The sequence below is a fragment of the Loxodonta africana genome, chromosome 2 (assembly GCF_030014295.1).
Source record: "Loxodonta africana isolate mLoxAfr1 chromosome 2, mLoxAfr1.hap2, whole genome shotgun sequence".
Lineage (NCBI taxonomy): Eukaryota > Metazoa > Chordata > Mammalia > Proboscidea > Elephantidae > Loxodonta > Loxodonta africana.
Window position 1 is genome coordinate 86,836,426 of NC_087343.1, and position 15,495 is coordinate 86,851,920.

At 40.8% G+C, this 15,495-nt stretch overlaps 1 protein-coding gene across 2 annotated transcripts in view; it reads left to right on the forward strand.

The window, feature by feature from the left end:
- The first annotated feature begins 228 nt into the window (after positions 1 to 228).
- Positions 229 to 15,495, forward strand: part of ATG10 (autophagy related 10) — a 429,656-nt gene continuing 414,389 nt past the window's right edge. Inside the window, exon 1 of one of the 2 annotated variants that reach the window (XM_023545599.2) lies at positions 229 to 432. Coding sequence is in view for 1 of the 2 variants with exons in the window: in XM_010588252.3 (XP_010586554.3) it covers positions 486 to 521 (36 nt within the window). In the remaining variant the exon portion in view is untranslated. Of the gene's footprint in view, positions 522 to 15,495 lie in introns of both variants that reach the window. The other variant, XM_010588252.3, reaches the window with a different exon arrangement.

Consider the following 15,495-nt stretch of genomic DNA (forward strand, 5'->3'; position numbering starts at 1 on the left):
TTCCCGGGGACAGCCCCCACGGAGCAAGGAAGGCTACCTCGGCACTTGGCGCCGCCAAAGAACAGGGAAGTCACGCCCCTCGGCACCAGCCCGGGCCCAGCGCGCGTGCCCAGACGACAGCCGCCGGCGTGAGCGGGTTCCGGCGGCGCGTAGGAGGCGCAGTACGCATGCTCCGACTCCGTCTCAGGCTGTGACGGCGCTTTAGGGAGGGGTCGGGCACCTGGGCGGGTGGAGCTCCTAGCTGCGGAGTGGGTTCCTCGGCTGCCGCCCTCGTGGCCTTCGGGGGCACCGCCACTTTCGTCCCCAGGGTCATTGGCGGGCTACCGCCTCACAGAGCAGCGGGTCCCTCTCCTAGGCTCCCCTCCCCCAGCCCCGTCGCCCCGCCCCCGCCGGTCTGGGCCGCGGGCGGGGTCAGGGGCCGAGCGGAGAGGGGTGAGTATTTCCATAGCCTTTGCGGGCCTCCTCTTCCTGGGTCTGCTTCCCGCATGGTCTGCACCCTGATGCCAGGACAGGGAGGGAAGGTGCGTAGTGGGCGGGCGTGAAGCAGCCTAACCCTGAACAAAAGAGCGGAGAAGCGGGGATCCCACCAGTGAAATGCAGGCCCGGTTCCCGCTGCCGCTCTAGAGCCACAACTTGGGGGTGCGAGTTGTGAGGCGGGGGAGCACGGTCTCCTTGTTTCCTCTCATCCTCCCACCCCGGCCCCGGTTCCCGCTGCTCGCACCCAGTGTGACCAGCACTCCTGGGGCCACCATCCAAAGGCCCTCGGTGTTGGTAGTTGTTGCCATGCGTTCATTTAAAGCCTGCACATTCGTGGAAAGTCCATGTAACATTGAAACAAAGGGTATCAATTTACGGGCCCTTCCAATGTCCAAATCTGCCTTAACTCCAATAAAGGGTTTCAGATTCATTAAGTGTCAGAAGTAACCTGATATTTATAGCCAGTGATTTTTCTTATAATGTACCTACTCATGGTACCGGAAATCATAAGTGAAGAGAAGAAATAAGGAAATAGTTGACTGATTTATAGAAACCTGTTTTTAGTGATGGTAAAAATTATAGAAAAGTTGGAAATAAGGCAAAAACATGGTTACATGTCCTTTAAAAGTCCAAATGGAGCATAGTCTAACAGGCCCACCTAAAGATGAGGTAATTACCTAGGCAAATATATTTTAGTTTGATAGAATATTGATTAGGGTCCAGCCTCTGAAGTTGTATGTTTTTGTGTGATCCAGATGCAAATGATTGTTAACTGAGAGGAAAAAAAAAATACTCCAGGAGGTTGTGGATTTATTGTCCTGTAGGATATTAACCGTTTTTGTATTTAACCTACCAATCTATAACAGCATTCTTAGTGTTTATACTCTTTTTTTGAAATGCTTTTGAACTCTCCTCACCATTAGCTGGCTCGCTCATTGATGAGTTAAATAAATTTTTTACACAGGCTCATTTGTATGAGTCATGTTTATAACTTTTTAAAACTTGTAACTTGATGAAGTCTTTCACCCTGTAGAGGCAAAAGCTTAAGTTTATGCTTTTCAGAAACATAAGCATATGGCCTTGTGGAGTATTCTAATACATCATAGAACTCCAAGTAGAATCCTTCTTTGCTTCCAGAGACTTAAATAGTGGCCAAATGAAAAATGAAAATCTTGACCAAAAAAATAAGTATTGAGTATTAAGAAATTCAAATTAAAGTCCTGCAAATTGCAGGGTTAAAAATTCTTGTTATTGGTATTTTAATTGAGAAAACACTGGGAATAGTTCTAAGCTAGATTCATTTGGATATAGAATGTGACAAGATCATTTCTCTTCCCTACTTCCACCCCCCAACACCCATTTTTATTTAAGATAAAGTTAACTGAGATTTTGCTATGTGATGGGACAATCAACTATACTTTTTGAGACAAATTATATGTTGATAGTAGTTCCTAATGATTATGTGTTTCTAAGATAGGTAAGCAGCTTCTTAGGAAAAACAAGTAGGGCAAAGCTTATATAAGTAGATTGCTTTTAAGACTAGGCTTGATTTGATTGTGAAAATTTGAAGCATAGAGATGTGTTTGGAACCCTGAAGTGTTTGAGGCTGTGTTTTGAATCAGAAATATAGTCAGGGAACCATAACAAAAATAAAGAAATTATCTGGTGATCAGGGGTTGAAAACAAATGTCTTCAGGGGCCAAGCAGGCTGGGTATAAACCAATTGGTGAGTAGGGAAGTGGAGAATAAACTCCACCTAAAGGTGTCCGGGTTAAGGAGGGGTAGCAGAACCTGAGGTTCCTTTAACATACCTGCCTTCCCAAGTCTTGAAGTGCTTGATCTCACAGTTTACAAAATGGAGGAAGAGTACTTTTTATATGAGTTGAGCTTTATGAGAGCTTTATATGAGTCAGTATCTTTATGAGAGACCTTTTTTTTTTTCTTTAAATCATCACTTTTGAGCTTTACAATGGTTTCCTACCAGGGTTTTGAACCGGCTCTTCCCAGTTCAATCATGGCCGAGGAAACAACACCAGAACAGACCTGAATTTTTTAAATTTGGGTGAACCATAACCATAACTGGAATGGGAAAAATTACAATTGAAGCCCTGCTAGAAACTTCATCTTCCTCTTGGTAAACATGGGCAGTGTACGTGTGGCAGAGCAACCAGATCTCTTGCAGGTCAAATTTTGCGCAGTTGGAAACAGCAGTACCCTGCTCAAAGATGGAGGCCAACGGCACCACTTTGAATGTGTGTCGCCTTCCTCAGTCCTGGCAATAATCCAGTGCTGTGCATCGGGCTCCTGAAAGGGCTCACTCAGCGTCTTACAAGTCTCCTGTTTCAGGACTTCAACCAATAATTTTTACTGTTGGTTATGGTTCTGGATCACCCAAATTAAAAAAATTCAAGTCTATTCTGGTTTCGCTTCATCAGCCGTGACTGAACTGGTTCTAATGAGTTCAAAGCCCTGTTTCCTTCTGCCCACTATTTGAGTTTATGGCTATCTATAAACTGCTTCCACCTGGAAAGTTTTCCTGTGTTCCTGAATTTTATACTCTTCAATTAGGCTCTTTACCTCTCTACCTCATTTCAACCTTTTCCTAGGTGTATTGTCTCTATCCCACCCTCCCTATCCTTTTTCTGTTGTATCTCTACCTTTCTATATGGTCTCATAATTCAAGGATTAGCTCGAATCTAACTCCTCTAGGTTACAGGGTTTAGGTCCAAACTGCCTTAGTTCTTAACAGCTGTGTTACCTTGGACAAATTACTTAACCTTTCATTGTCTAAATGTTTTCATTTGTAAGATAAAGAATAAGCACCTCATAGGGTTGCTGTGAGGATTTAGTAAGTTAATACAGTGCTTGATACATAGTAAAGGCTTAATACATGGTATTATAATTGTTATCATTATTTTGATCCATACTAATTATTTAAACTGTCATTGTAGCATCAGTAATTTTTACTTTCTCTTATTCTCTAGTTTTCTTTTCAGTTTGAATCCTTACTTTGATTACATACTGTTTGTTCAGGGCCAACACTATATGTTGTATTTCTTCTTAAAAGTCTCTTACGGCATTTCTAGGATGATTCTGGGGATTCAGTATAATATATTTTTTTCTTCTTATGTTACTATCGGAAACCCTGGTGGTGTAGTGGTTAAGTGCTATAGCTACTAACCAAAAGGTTGGCAGTTCGTATCCACCAGACACTCCTTGGAAACTCTATGAGACAGCTCTTCTCTGTCTGATAGGGTGGCTGTGAGTTAGAATCGACTCGACCCGACCCGACTGCAATGGGCTGGGTTTTTATCTTACTAACTAGTTTCTGTTTTACTTCTGTTACTTGTATTTTAAAATGTACAACTTACTGTATTTCAAAAGTATTTGAGGTAGGTTATAAATTATATATAATAGCATATAAAATAAAGTTAAATCAGGGTCATGAAAAAAATGAAGCTTGAATAGAAAGGTGTGGTTTGGGTCTCTTATACTGAAATACATACTGTAAGAGTTGTCCAGTTGTTAAAGATGGGCCACAGATTAATTTCTGAGCTTCCTGACAATCAAAGGAAAGAAGGAAACATACCACTTGCTCAGGAAAGACAGCCCCTTGGAAGTAATATTAGTGAATGAATGCAGATTGTGCATTTCAAGACTTTGTTAAGCCCTAACACACTTCCCAGTGGTTCTCAAAGGGGACTTGGCATTTTGGTAGGACTGTTCTTCATTGTGCGGGACTGTCCTGTGCATTGTAGGATGTTTATTATCCCTGAGCACGAAACAGCAATAACAAACTACATTCCTTCTTTGTGACAATCTAATTTGATGCCACTCATTTCCAAATACCTCCTTGGGGAATGGTCTCCCTGAAGTTGGGAACCATTGGGTCTTATCTGCCTCTCCATCACTCCACACAAACTTTGCTCCATCCACTGCCACTGTTTTTTTTTTTTCTTTTAAGTTTAGTGCACTGTTTTCAGGCCCTGTCTGTACAGGGGCTCTTGGTTCTTTTTTTTTTTTTTCCACATTTTTTATTATCTGCACTTTGCTCTTTTTATTGCTAAGGGGTATTTCATTGTATGTATATCCCAGAATTTGTTTTTCTATTCATCTATTGATGAATATTTGCATTGTTTCCGGTTTTTGGCTATGATGAATAAAATGCTATCGACCTTTATGTATACGTCTTGTAATGAAAATATATATATATGTATTTTTAAATAATTTTTATTGTGCTTTAAGTGAAAGTTTACAAATCAAGTCAGTCTGTCACATGTAAGCTTATATACACCTTACTCCATACTCCCACTTACTCTCCCCCTGAGTCAGCCCACTCCCTCCTTCCAGTCTCTCCTTTTGTGACGGTTTTGCCAGTTTCTAACCCTCTCTACCCTCCTATCTCCCCTCCAGACAGGCGATGCCAACACAGTCTCAAGTGTCCACCTGATACAAGTAGCTCACTCTTCATCAGCATCTCTCTCCAACCCATTGTCCAGTCCCTTCCATGTCTGATGAGTTGTCTTCGGGAATGGTTCCTGTCCTGGGCCAACAGAAAGTATGGGGACCATGACTGCCGGGATTCCTCTAGTGTCAGTCAGACCATTAAGTTTGGTCTTTTTATGAGAATTTGGAGTCTGCATTCCACTGTTTTCCTGCTCCCTCAGGGGTTCTCTGTTGTGCTCCCTGTCAGGGCAGTCATCGGTTGTGGCCGGGCACCATCTAGTTCTTCTGGTCTCAGGATGATGTAAGTCTCTAGTTCATGTGGCCCTTTCTGTCTCTTGGGCTCATAGTTATCGTGTGACCTTGGTATTCTTCATTCTCCTTTGATCCAGGTGGGTTGAGACCAATTGATGCATCTTAGATGGCTGCTTGTTAGCATTTAAGACCCCAGACGCCACACTTCAAAGTGGCATGCAGAATGTTTTCATAACAGAATTATTTTGCCGATTGACTTAGAAGTCCGCTTAAGCCATAGTCCCCAAACCCCTGCCCTTGCTCTGCTGACCTTCGAAGCATTCAGTTTATCCAGGAAACTTCTTTGCTTTTGGTCCAGTCCAGTTGAGCTGACCTTCTGTGTATTGAGTATTGTCCTTCCCTTCACCTAAAGTAGTTCTTATCTACTAACTAATCAGTAAATAACCCTCTCCCACCCTCCCTCCCTCCCCCCTCCCCCCCCGTAACCACAAAAGTATGTGTTCTTCTCAGTTTATACTGTTTCTCAAGATCTTATAATAGTGGTCTTATACAATATTTGTCCTTTGGCCTCTGACTAATTTCACTCAGCATAATGCCTTCCAGGTTCCATGTTATGAAATGTTTCACAGATTAGTCACTGTTCTTTATCGATGCGTAGTATTCCATTGTGTGAATATACCATAATTAATCTCACCATTCATCCGTTGATGGACACCTTGGTTGCTTCCAGCTTTTTGCTATTGTAAACAGAGCTGCAGTAAACATGGGTGTGCATATATCTGTGTGAATGCTCTTATTTCTCTAGGGTATATTCCGAGGAGTGGGATTTCTGGGTTGTATGGTGGTTCTATTTCTAACTGTTTAAGATAACGCCAGATAGATTTCCAAAGTGGTTGTACCATTTTACATTCCCACCAGCAGTGTATAAGAGTTCCAATCTCTCCACAGCCTCTCCAACATTTATTATTTTGTGTTTTTTGGATTAATGCCAACCTTGTTGGAGTGAGATAGAATCTCATCGTAGTTTTCATTTGCATTTCTCTAATGGCTAATGATCGAGAGCATTCTCTCATGTATCTGTTAGCTGCCTGAAAATCTTCTTTAGTGAAGTGGCTGTTCATATCCTTTGCCCACTTCTTGATTGGGTTGTTTGTCTTTTTGTGGTTGAGTTTTAACAGAATCATATAGGTTTTAGAGATCAGGCACTGGTCGGAGATGTCATAGCTGAAAAATTTTTCCCAATCTGTAGGTGGTCTTTTTACTCTTTTGGTGAAGTCTTTAGATGAGCATAGGTGTTTGATTTTTAGGAGCTCCCAGTTATCTGGTTTCTCTTCATCATTTTTGGTAATGTTTTGTATTCTGTTTATGCTTTGTATTAGGGCTCCTAACGTTGTCCCTGTTTTTCTTCCATGATCTTTATCATTTTAGTCTTTATGTTTGGGTCTTTGATCCAGTTGGAGTTCGTTTTTGTGCATGGTGTGAGGTATGGGTCCTGTTTCATTTTTTTGCAAATGGGTATCCAGTTATGCCAGCACCATTTGTTACAAAGACTATCTTTTCCCCAATTAACTGACACTGGGCCTTTGTCAAATATCAGCTGCTCGTATGTGGATGGATTTATATCTGGGTTCTCAATTCTGTTCCATTGGTCTATGTGTCTGTTGTTGTACCAGTACCAGGCTGTTTTGACTACTGTGGCTGTATAATAGGTTCTAAAATCAGGTAGAGTGAGGCCTCCCACTTTCTTCTTCTTTTTCAGTAATGCTTTACTTATCTGAGGCTTCTTTCCCTTCCATATGAAGTTGGTGATTTGTTTCTCCATCCCATTAAAAAATGTCATTGGAATTTGGATCGGAAGTGCATTGTATGTATAGATGGCTTTTGGTAGAATAGACATTTTTACTATGTTAAGTCTTCCTATCCATGAGCAAGGTATGTTTTTCCACTTAAGTAGGTCCTTTTTAGTTTCTTGCAGTAGTACTTTGTAGTTTTCTTTGTATAGGTCTTTTACATCTTTGGTAAGATTTATTCCTAAGTATTTTATCTTCTTGGGGGCTACTGTGAATGGTATTGATTTGGTGATTTCCTCTTCGATGTTCTTTTTGTTGATGTAGAGGAATCCAAGTGATTTTTGTATGTTTATCTTATAACCTGAGACTCTGCCAAACTCTTCTATTAGTTTCAGTAGTTTTCTGGAGGATTCCTTAGGGTTTTCTGTGTATAAGATCATGTCATCTGCAAATAGAGATAATTTTACTTCCTTCTTGCCAATCCGGATGCCCTTTATTTCTTTGTCCAGCCTAATTGCTCTGGCTAGGACCTCTAGCACAATGTTGAAGAAGAGCGGTGATAAAGGGCATCCTTGTCTGATTCCCGTTCTCAAGGGAAATGCTTTCAGGTTCTCTCCATTTAGAGTGATGTTGGCTGTTGGCTTTGTATAAATGCCCTTTATTATGTTGAGGAATTTTCCTTCAATTCCTATTTTGCTGAGAGTTTTTATCATGAATGGGTGTTGGACTTTGTCAAATGCCTTTTCTGCATCAATTGGTTAAGATCATGTGGTCTTTGTCTTTTGTTTTATTTATATGGTGGATTACATTAATGGTTTTTCTAATGTTAAACCAGCCTTGCATACCTGGTGTAAATCCCACTTGGTCATGGTGGATTATTTTTTTGATATGTTGTTGAATTCTGTTGGCTAGAATTTTCTTGAGGATTTTTGCATCTATGTTCATGAGGGATAAAAAAAAAAAAATGAGGGATATAGGTCTGTAATTTCCTTTTTTTGTGGTGTCTTTACCTGGTTTTGGTATCAGGGATATGGTGGCTTCATAGAATGAGTTAGGTAGTATTCCATTATTTTCGATGCTTCGAAATACCTTTAGTAGTGGTGGTGTGAACTCTTCTCTGAAAGTTTGGTAGAACTCTGCAGTGAAGCCGTCCGGGCCAGGGCATTTTTTTTGTTGGGAGTTGTTTGATTACCTTTTCAATCTCTTTTTTTGTTATGGGTCTATTTAGTTGTTCTGATTGTGTTAGTTTAGGTAGGTAGGGTTTTTCTAGGAATTCATCCATTTTTTCTAGTTTGCAAATTTGTTAGAGTACAATTTTTTGTAATAATCTGATATGATTCTTTTAATTTCAGGTGGGTCTGTTGTGATGTGGCCCATCTCGTTTCTTATTCAGGTTATTTGTTTCCTTTCCTGTATTTCTTTAGTCAGTTTGGCGAATGGTTTATCAATTTTGTTAATTCTTTCAAAGAACCAGCTTTTGGCTTTGTTAATTCTTTCAATTGTTTTTCTGTTCTCTAATTCATTTAGTTCAGCTCTAATTTTTATTATTTGTTGTCTTCTGGTGCCTGATGGATTCTTTTGTTGCTCGCTTTCTATTTGTTCAAGTTGTAGGGACAGTTCTCTGCTTTTGGCTCTTTCTTCTTTATGTATGTGTGCATTTATTGATATAAATTGACCTCTGAGCACTGCTTTTGCTGTGTCCCAGAGGTTTTGATAGGAAGAGTTTTCATTCTCGTTGCATTCCATGAATTTCTTTTTTCCCTCCTTAATGTCTTCTATAACCCAGTCTTTTTTGAGCAGGGTATTGTTCAGTTTCCAAGTATTTGATTTCTTTTCCCTAATTTTTCTGTTATTTATTTCCACTATTATAGCCTTGTGGTCTGAGAAGATGCTTTGTAATATTTCAATGTTTTGGATTCTGCAAAGGTTTGTTTTATGACCTAATATGTGGTCTATTCTAGAGAATGTTCCATGTGTGGTAGAAAAAAAAGTATACTTTGCAGCTGTTGGGTGGAGTGTTCTGTATAAATCTATGAGGTCAAGTTGGTTGATTGTAGCAATTAGGTCTTCCATGTCTCTATTGAGCTTCTTACTGGAAGTCCTGTCCTTCTCCAAAAGTGGTGTGTTGAAGTCTCCTACTATAATTGTGGAGGTGACTATCTCCCTTTTCAGTTCTGTTAAAGCTTGTTTTATGTATCTTGCAGCCCTGTCATTGGGTGCATAAATATTTAGTATGGTTGTATCTTCCTGGTCTATTGTCCCTTTAATCATTATGTAGTGTTCTTCTTTATCCTTTGTGGTGGATTTAACTTTAAATCTGTTTTGTCAGAAATTAATATTGCTACTCCTGCTTTTTTTTGCTTGTTGTTTGCTTGATATATTTTTTTCCATCCTTTGAGTTTTGGTCTGTTTGTGTCTCTAAGTCTAAGCTGTGTCTCTTGTAGGCAGCATATAGATGGATCGTGTTTCTTTATCCAGTCTGAGACTCTCTGTCTGTTTATTGGTCCATTTAGTCCATTTACATTCAGCATACTTATAAATATGTGTTTAGTGCTGTCACTTTGATGCCTTTTTGTGTGTGTTGTTGACAATTTCATTTTTCCACTTACTTTTTTGTGCTGAGACGTGTTTCTTGGTAAATTGTGTGTTCCTCATTTTCATAGTAGTTGAATTTATGTTTGCTGAGTTGTTATGTGTTTCTTGGTTTTTTGAGTTATGGAGTTGTTATACCTCTTTGTGGTTACCTTATTATTTACCCCTATTTTTCTAAGTCAAAACCTAACTTGTATTGTCCTATATCACCTTGTTTCCTTCTCCATGTGGCAGTTCTATGCCTCCTGTATTTAGTCCCTCTTTTTGATTATTGTGATCTTTTACATATTGACTTCATTGATTCCCTGTTTTGAGCATTTTTTTGTTTTTAAAATTAATTTTAATTTGTTTTTGTGATTTCCCTATTTGAGTTGATATCAGGATGTTCTGTTCTGTGACCTTGTGTTGTGCCGGTATCTGATATTGTTGGTTTTCTGACCAAACAATTTCCTTTAGTATTTCTTGTAGCTTTGGTTTGGTTTTTGCAAATTCTCTAAGCTTGTGTTTATCTGTAAAAGTTTTAATTTCACCTTCATATTTGAGAGAGTTTTGCTGGATATATGATCCTTGACTGGCAATTTTTCTCCTTCAGTGCTCTATATATGTCATCCCATTGCCTTCTTGACTGCATGGTTTCTGCTGAGTAGTCTGAACTTATCCTTGATTCTCCTTTGTAGGAGACCTTTTTTTTTATCCCTGGCTGCTTTTAAAATTTTCTCTTTATCTTTGGTTTTGGCAAGTTTGATGATAATGTGTCTTGGTGATTTTCTTTTTGGATCAATCTTATGGGGTTCGATGAGCATCTTGAATAGATATCCTTTCATCTTTCATGATGTCAGGGAAGTTTTCTGCCAACAGATCTTCAACTATTCTCTCTGTGTTTTCTGTTATCCCTCCCTGTTCTGGGACTCCAATCACACCCACGTTATTCTTCTTGATAGAGTCCCACATGATTCTTAGGATTTCTTCATTTTTTTATATTCTTTTATCTGATTTTTTTCAGCTCTATTTGTGTCAATTCCCTTGTCCTCCAGGTCCCCCACTCTGCATTCCAATTGCTCCAGTCTGCTCCTCTGACTTCCTATTGAGTTGTCTAATTCTGTAATTTTACTGTTAATCTTTTGGACTTCTGAATGCTGTCTCTCTGTGGATTCTTGCAGCTTATTAATTTTTCTGCTATGTTCTTGAATAATGTTTTTGATTTCTTCCACTGCTTTATCAGTGTGTTCCTTGGCTTTTTTTGTAGATTGCCTTATTTCATTTCTGAGGTCATCCCTGATGTCTTGAAGCGTTCTGTAAATTAGTTTTTTATATTATGCATCTGGCGATTCCAGGACTATATCTTCATTTGGGAAAGATTTTGATTCTTTAGTTTGGGGAATTGTAGAAGCAATCATGGTCTGCTTCTTTATGTCATTTGATGTTGACTGCTGTCTCCGAGCCATCTGTAAGATATTGTAGTGATTTATTTTGTATTTGCTCACTGAGTGTTATCTTGTTTTGTTTTCTTTCAATATACGTAGATGGGCTACTAGATTGCAGTGTCTTGATTGTTGTAGCCCTTGAATCACTTATGTCCTGTTACCAGCTGGTTTGGATTGTTACCAGATATATAAGCCTAAGACTCTGTTCACTATTCTTGAGTAGAATCTGATTTTGGGTCATCAAGTGTGTGGTGCAGACTGTCACCTATCCACCTAGAGGAGTAGTGGTGATAGTTGTGTGCACCAGATTCTAGTAGCAGCAGGGGTTCACACTCCTGGGGGGACAGGATGCTGACAGGCCTCCCCCAAGTGCCAGTGAGGTAGGTGTGTCTCTATTCCTAAAGCCCTTTGGTGGGTGGGTTCTGCAGCTGTACCTTAGGCCCCCAATGCAAGTGCCTCTACAGATTGGTAGGTGTCACCCTTCTTAGACTCGTAAGGCAGGAGGCTAGGTGGTCTGGGGGGAGCTTCAGCCCTCAGTTCCCCGTTGTGGGTCAGTGAGGACTCTGTTGAATAGGCAGAGATATCAGACCTGGGAAACTTGTCTTTCCAGTAATCCGCTAAAACAATTACAGTCAGATCCCTGTCAGAATTGCCTTTGCATTATAATAGCCACCTTGTTCCCTGTAGGGATGAAAGCCCAAGACTGTGGATCACATATGCTTGGCTGGAGCTGGTTTTGTATTTTTAGTCCAATTAGGGAAGGATTTTTTGTCCCTGGGTTTTTTGTAGCTGCTTCTCTCAGGCCAGGAGAATGGGTTAGGAGAAGACCAAAAAAAAAAAAAAAAAAGAAGAAAAAGGAAAACCGCAGAGCGCTTCACTGTCTGGCTCAGGAAATTCCAGTGTAAATGAAGCCACTTGGGAGGGGTGGGATCAGATAAATAGGAGAGTAGCACCCCGGAATATAGACAAAGTTACTTATCTTGTTTGGTGATGACTGTTTTATCTGAGATTCCCGAGGGGTGTGTAGCCTGTGTGTGTTGGCTGATTCGAGATTGCTGCCGAGGGTCAGGCCCGCGTTCTGTGCTTGTGCTGTCTCAGAAGCCGTGGTCAGTTCCTCCGCTCCCACTCCAAAGCCCAGCGCCAAGGTTCCCCGGCTGGGATGCCACACTCCAGGCTCCAAAATCAGTCGCTGCCTCCCGGTGACTTCTCCTCCTGTCAGCCGCGTCGCTGCGCTGCCTGCGTGCACTGGCTGGGCTTCCCCCGAGTTCACTTCTGGGGGCTAGGGCTGCGACCGTGTTTGTGCCGTCTCAGGATGCCATGCTCAGCTCCCCTGAGCCCAGTCCAAAGCCTGGCACCAAGGTTTTCTGACAGGGACGTTGGCTCCAGGCTCCGAAAGCATTCGTTGCTTCCCTGTGGTTGTTCGTTCTCAGTCTCTGTCACTCAGGTCAACTCTTTAGATCTGTGTTTGATGGTCAGGGTTTATAGATTGTCATGTATGTGATCGATTCACTTGTTTTTCTGAGTCTTTGTTGCAAGAGGGATCCAAGGTAGCTTCTACCTAGTCAGCCATCTTGGCCTCGCCTCTGGCAATCCCAGATTCCTTTTTATTCTTTTGTGTTTTTCTTTTTTAATTGGGAACATTTTCTGATACCCAGTGTAAGCCTATTATAAAACCAAACTTTCTGTCTTTCTTTATGGCTCTCCTCCATATGGTGCAAGAGCTTTCTGTTGGCCCCCTATGGTTGCGGATGTTTTGATTTTAGGTATCTTGACAGAAGAGGGACTTGTGTAGCTCATTATGCTTAGGTGGTGAAGGAGTCCTCCTCTCAGTCTTAGATTGGACGGTAGGTTGATGCCAAATTTATAAAAGACAGACCTATACTGAGAAGGGATCTTCTTTTTCTATTGTTTAACCTTCCAATCCTGTATCTATAAAAGAGGAGAGTATTTCTGTATGGACTGCTAGAAGAACGAACAAATCCGTCATGGAAGAAATATAGCTAGAATGCTCCTTAGAAGTGAGGATGGTGGGCATGTTATCAGGAGGGCCCAGTTCTTGGAGAAGGACAGCACGTTTGGTAAAGTAGAGGGTCAGCGAAAAAGAGGAAGACCTTCCATGAAATGGATTGACACAGTGGCTGCAACAACGGGCTCAAATATATCTACCATTGTCAGGATGGTGCAGGACTAGGCAACATTTTGTTCTGTTACATGTAAGGTCACTATGAGTGAGAGCCAACTCAATGGCACCTAACAATAACACATTTCTGTATGATTTGAAATAGTTTAAAGTTTCTTTTGCCAGACTCTACTATTCTGAGGGCTCATCCTGTTTCCACAGTTACCTATTGCTACTTTACATTCTGGTATGCAGTAAACCACTTAGTTTCACCTTCCATTTCTGGCCATGCATATTACATTATTGAGAAAGAATTGCCTTGAAAGAGAATTACCAATGGGATTGGAAGCAGTAGAGGAGGGGACATTTCAGGCTCTGTTTCTCTGAAGGAAATATACAATGGGTGTGATGGTTAATTTTATGGTTTGACTTGGTTAGTCTGTCGTGCCCAGTTGTTTGGTCAAAAACTAGTCAAGATGTTGCTATGAAGGTATTTCCGTGTGATTAACATTTAAATAAATTGACCTTAGGTAAAGCAGATTACAGTCCATAATGTGGGTAGGTCTCATCCTATCATTTGAAGGCCTTAAGAACAAAAACTAAAGTTTACTGAGGGAGAATGATATTGCCTCAATACTGTAAATAGACGTCCTACTGGAATTTCCAGCCTGCCACCTGGCCTACTGATTTTGAACTTGACAGCCTCACAATTGTGTGAGCCAGTTTCTTAAAATAACTCTATATGTCTTATTGGTTCTGTTTCTCTGAAGCACCTGACTAAGACAATAGGGGAAAATGAAATGCTTTCTTATTCTCTTTCTAACTGGACCTCCTGCTGCCGAGGTCATAGCAAGCATCAGCTACTGATAGAGAGTCCTTGTTTCCAATCCAGGTACAATGTGTTTCCCATTTGACCTTTGATTTGGGATATGTATTTCAGTGGAAAAGCGAAAGGGAGAACGGGGGGGGGCCTGCTGTCCAGTTGCTATCAAGATTGAACCAACCTCCTCTCTCTTGATGATTCCCTGTAATATTTATTGGATTTCCCGGGGCCATCTCTGCTGTGCTCCACCAAGGCTGCCTTGAAATCTAGGCCTTTGACTAGCCCTTCAATCTTTTGTTTGACTTTTCTAGCATGATTCCTCCTCAAAAGTATCACTGGTGCTAATTAAAAATACTTTGAGGCCTTCAACCTGTTGCTGTCGAGTCAATTCTGACTCATAGTGACCCTATAGGACAGAGTAGAACTGCCCCATAGAGTTTCAAAGGAGCACCTGGTAGAATTGAATAGCTGACCTTTTGGTTAGCAGCTGTAGCTCTTAACCACTATGCCACCAGGGCTTCCACTTGAGGCCTTTAGACTCAGGTAATATTTGGTGGCAGGACCTAGGATTCTGCATTTAAATTTGCATCCTGGGTGCTTCTTTGCTCACTAAAATTTCAAGATCACTGTCCACACACCCTGCTAAGTAAGTAGTTGTGTGCCATTGAGTTGATTCTGATTCACAGTGACTCGATAGGACAGAGTAGAACTGCCTGATAGGGTTTCCTAGGCTGTAATCATTATGGAAGCAGATCACCAGGTTTTTTCCTCCCAATGAGCAGGCTGGTGGGTTCAAACCACCAACCTTTTGATTAGCAGTCAAGTGTTTAACCATTGAGCCACCAGGGTTCCTTAAGTAAGTGATTAGCTCATCAAAATGAATTCAAGCCATAATTGTCATAAAGGTAATATGTTGATTTACCTTTCCCAGATAGTAATTGCGTATTTTTTTTTTGCTGAAGATAGTTATAAACAGTCACAGGAGTACATTGACAGGGAACTACCAGAAATTCAAGCCAGATTCGGAAGAGAGCTTGGAATGAGGTATATCATTGCTGCTGTCAGAAGGATCTTGGCTGAAAGCAGAGAATATGAGAAAGATGTTTACTGGTGTTTTATTGACCATGCAAAGGCATTTGACTGTGTAGATCATAACAAATTATGAGTGATATTGCGAAGAATGAGAATTCCAGAACATTTAATTGTACTCATGCAGAACTTGTACATAGACCAGGAGGCAGTCATTTGAACAGAACAAGCGAATACTGTGTGGTTTAAAAGCAGGAAAAGTGTGCATCAGGGTTGTATTCTTTCACCATACTTGTTCAGTCTGTATGCTGAGCAAATAATCTGAGAAACTGGACTCTATGAAGAAGAACATGGCATCAGGGTTGGAGGAAGACTCCATAACAATTTGCAATATGCAGATGACACAACCTTGCTTGCTGAAAGTGAAGAGGACTTGAAGCACTTACTGATGAAGATCAAAGACTACAGCCTTCAGTATGGATTATACCTCAACATTAAGAAAACAAGAATCCTCACAACTGAACTAATAAGCAACATTATGAT